The sequence below is a fragment of the Condylura cristata genome, unplaced genomic scaffold (genome assembly GCF_000260355.1).
Source record: "Condylura cristata isolate star-nosed mole 26May11 unplaced genomic scaffold, ConCri1.0 scaffold00034, whole genome shotgun sequence".
NCBI lineage: Eukaryota > Metazoa > Chordata > Mammalia > Eulipotyphla > Talpidae > Condylura > Condylura cristata.
In genome coordinates, this window is record NW_004567135.1 from 10,952,199 (window position 1) to 10,954,596 (window position 2,398).

The 2,398-nt window shown below is 60.1% G+C and overlaps 1 protein-coding gene across 1 annotated transcript in view; it reads right to left on the reverse strand.

Annotated features, from left to right (window-relative positions):
• The window catches only part of LOC101633443 (maestro heat-like repeat-containing protein family member 1), a 56,311-nt gene that overhangs the window by 3,360 nt on the left and 50,553 nt on the right, over positions 1-2,398 (reverse strand). The window contains exons 30-33 of the mRNA XM_012732320.1: positions 1,988-2,125; positions 1,703-1,910; positions 1,186-1,326; positions 726-899 (exon numbers count right to left, since the gene is read on the reverse strand). Coding sequence (XP_012587774.1) covers positions 726-899; positions 1,186-1,326; positions 1,703-1,910; positions 1,988-2,125 — 661 coding nt within the window. The remainder of the gene's footprint in view (positions 1-725; positions 900-1,185; positions 1,327-1,702; positions 1,911-1,987; positions 2,126-2,398) is intronic.

The following is a 2,398-nucleotide window of genomic DNA, read 5'->3' on the forward strand; positions in this document are numbered from 1 at the left end:
CTGCTGAGGGGAGCAGCAGGCGGGTCAGGAGAGGTCTGCTGTGCCATGTGGGTCAGCTCCCTGGCTGGGGATCCAACTGGTGCTTCAGCAGCTGCTGAGAGCATCACAGTGCTGTGCACCACCAGGGAGGGCCCTGGAAACCCTCTTTTCTTTTGCTTCCCGCCTTTCTCTCTTGCCACAGCCCTAACAGCACCCCCAGCAGCCCATGGAAACCAAAACTCTTGGGAGAGGAATCTCCCGTTGCTGTGACAGACAGCGCCTCACGGCTTTATTGCCTCGATGCCTTCATGCTGCGTGACCCAGTGTGGGCCTGGTCACAGAAGTGCTGCACTGTGGGGTAACGAAAGGCCCAGCTCAGTAGTCAAATGACTGCGGTGGGGGGTGCGAGTCCCGAGAACTGTCAGGCCAAGGATGTCGAGAGGGAGGAGCTTGGGAAAAGAACTCTACACAGGTGGTCATGGGCTCCTGGCTCTCCTTGGTTTCCTCTCCCTGAGTCGGTGTTTCCGTCAGGAGCTCCTTCAGGAAAGTTTTGAGAGAGTAAGTGTGTCTGTGTGTCATAGCAGTGTGGAAGGGGGGTGTCCATGGGACGACCCCAAGCGCCGCCCCTCAGGGACTCCAGACTTCCACCACAGCAGAGTCCTGCCTCGGTGTCCTCAGTTTCGCTGCCAAGGTTCAGCCCAGCCCGGCCCACGCTGCTCCCCAACCCCTGGGACTTGGGCACGTACATCATTAATGAGCGGACGCAGCTGCCTGGCAATGCTGCAGAAGACCACCTTGACGTCCACTCCCTTCCCGTGGCAGATGATGTTCCGCAGGCTCTTCACGGCCTGCACCGCCACGCGCACCTCACTCCTCAGCAGGCTTCGCAATAACGGAACCAGGCTTTTCAGAGCCTCTGACTGGAAGGAGGCAGATGTGAGTCACCGCCCGAGCATCATGCAACCCTCGGGGACAAGGATTCGAGCCCAAGAAATGACGCCTGAGAGAAACAGGCACGAGGAATCCCAGGTTGTGGAAGGCTGGTGCTGGGGAGTGAAAGCCTGACGGTCGGTCCGCGTAGGTCTGCTCGCTGGCTGCCGCTTCCCCAGGACAAGGGGTTCGGGGACATGCTGGGTGGCAGAGACCCGGGGAGGTGAGTGGACGCTCAGGGCCCAGCACGGGGCTCCCGCTCAGAGTCCCACGCACCTGCTGTGGGTGCAGGGCCAGGTTGCTGATTCCCCGGAGGCCGATTTCTTTCATAATAAGGTTGGGCTCCTTGATCCACCTGCTCAAATTGCCCAAGAAGTCTTGCCCCAGAGTCTGAGCCACTGACCGGTGCCAGAGGAGCTGCGGGTGCAAGGACACCACCATTATGAGTGGAGGAGCCGCTGCGGGGCCCAGTACGCCTCTCACGCAGGTGGCCAGTCTGAGCAAACGGGGCCGAGGCTAATGGTGAGAACAGGGGGTGCTGTTGACCAGAGCTGACTTTTGAGCCAGATGCTGGGGCCCAGCCAGCACGTGGGCCCGAGTAGAGTTGCTGGCCCCTCCCAGACTTCCCTGCGTCCTTTAACCAGGCCCCGTGAGAGCCAGGGAAGCAAACCCCACTCTGTGTGGCTGGATGCTATTCTTCCTACCCCCTGAGGCGAAGTTATTTGGATTTCTGTTCACTGTTCCTCAGCTACAGGAAGTGAAGGGGGCCGTGGACCCCTGCTGGAGCCTTCACCTGCGCATAGAAGGCTCTGGCCAGGATCATCCAGTAGTTGTCTGGGCTGTACAGGAGGTTCCTGACAAGGTTCAGGATTCGGTGCAGAACGGCAGGCTCACAGGTTTTCACAATACCGCTGGGTGGGACACAGGAAGCCAAGAGTGGCCGGGAGGAGGTGGCAAGGGAGCGGTGGACACGGGACAGCAAGGACAGGGAGACCAGGTGGCTGGGGGGGGGGGCGAGGGCTGAAGGCCGGGACCCGGGGCATCAGGATTAGGGTGGCTGGAGGGGAAATGGCCCCACCTGGTCAGGTCCACGATCCCCATGTAATAAAACATGGGGGAGGACAGGAGGCTCCAGCAGCTGTGGTTATCTGCATAGTTCACCACTCCTTCATAGGCTGCCGCCAGTATCACCAGCCTCACCACCTCGAGAGCACAGCTGCAGGCCGCCGCGGGGTTTGTGAAAAGGAAGGGACAAGCCTAGTTTGCATCCCTCCCCCGGCTCAGGAGACAGCTCCCTGCTCGGGTAGCTGGGCTCTGCTTTCCCGTGGGCAAAAATCCAGTCTGCCTCCAGTCAGTTGTCCATCCTTCTCCTCAGCCCTGGCGCTCAGAAGGGAGAGTCCTGACAGTTACTATAGTGCCGGGTTTCTGATTCTGCTCTCCCGGGTCCAGGACCAAGGTTAGCATAGCTCTCTGTTTGCACACCCACTTA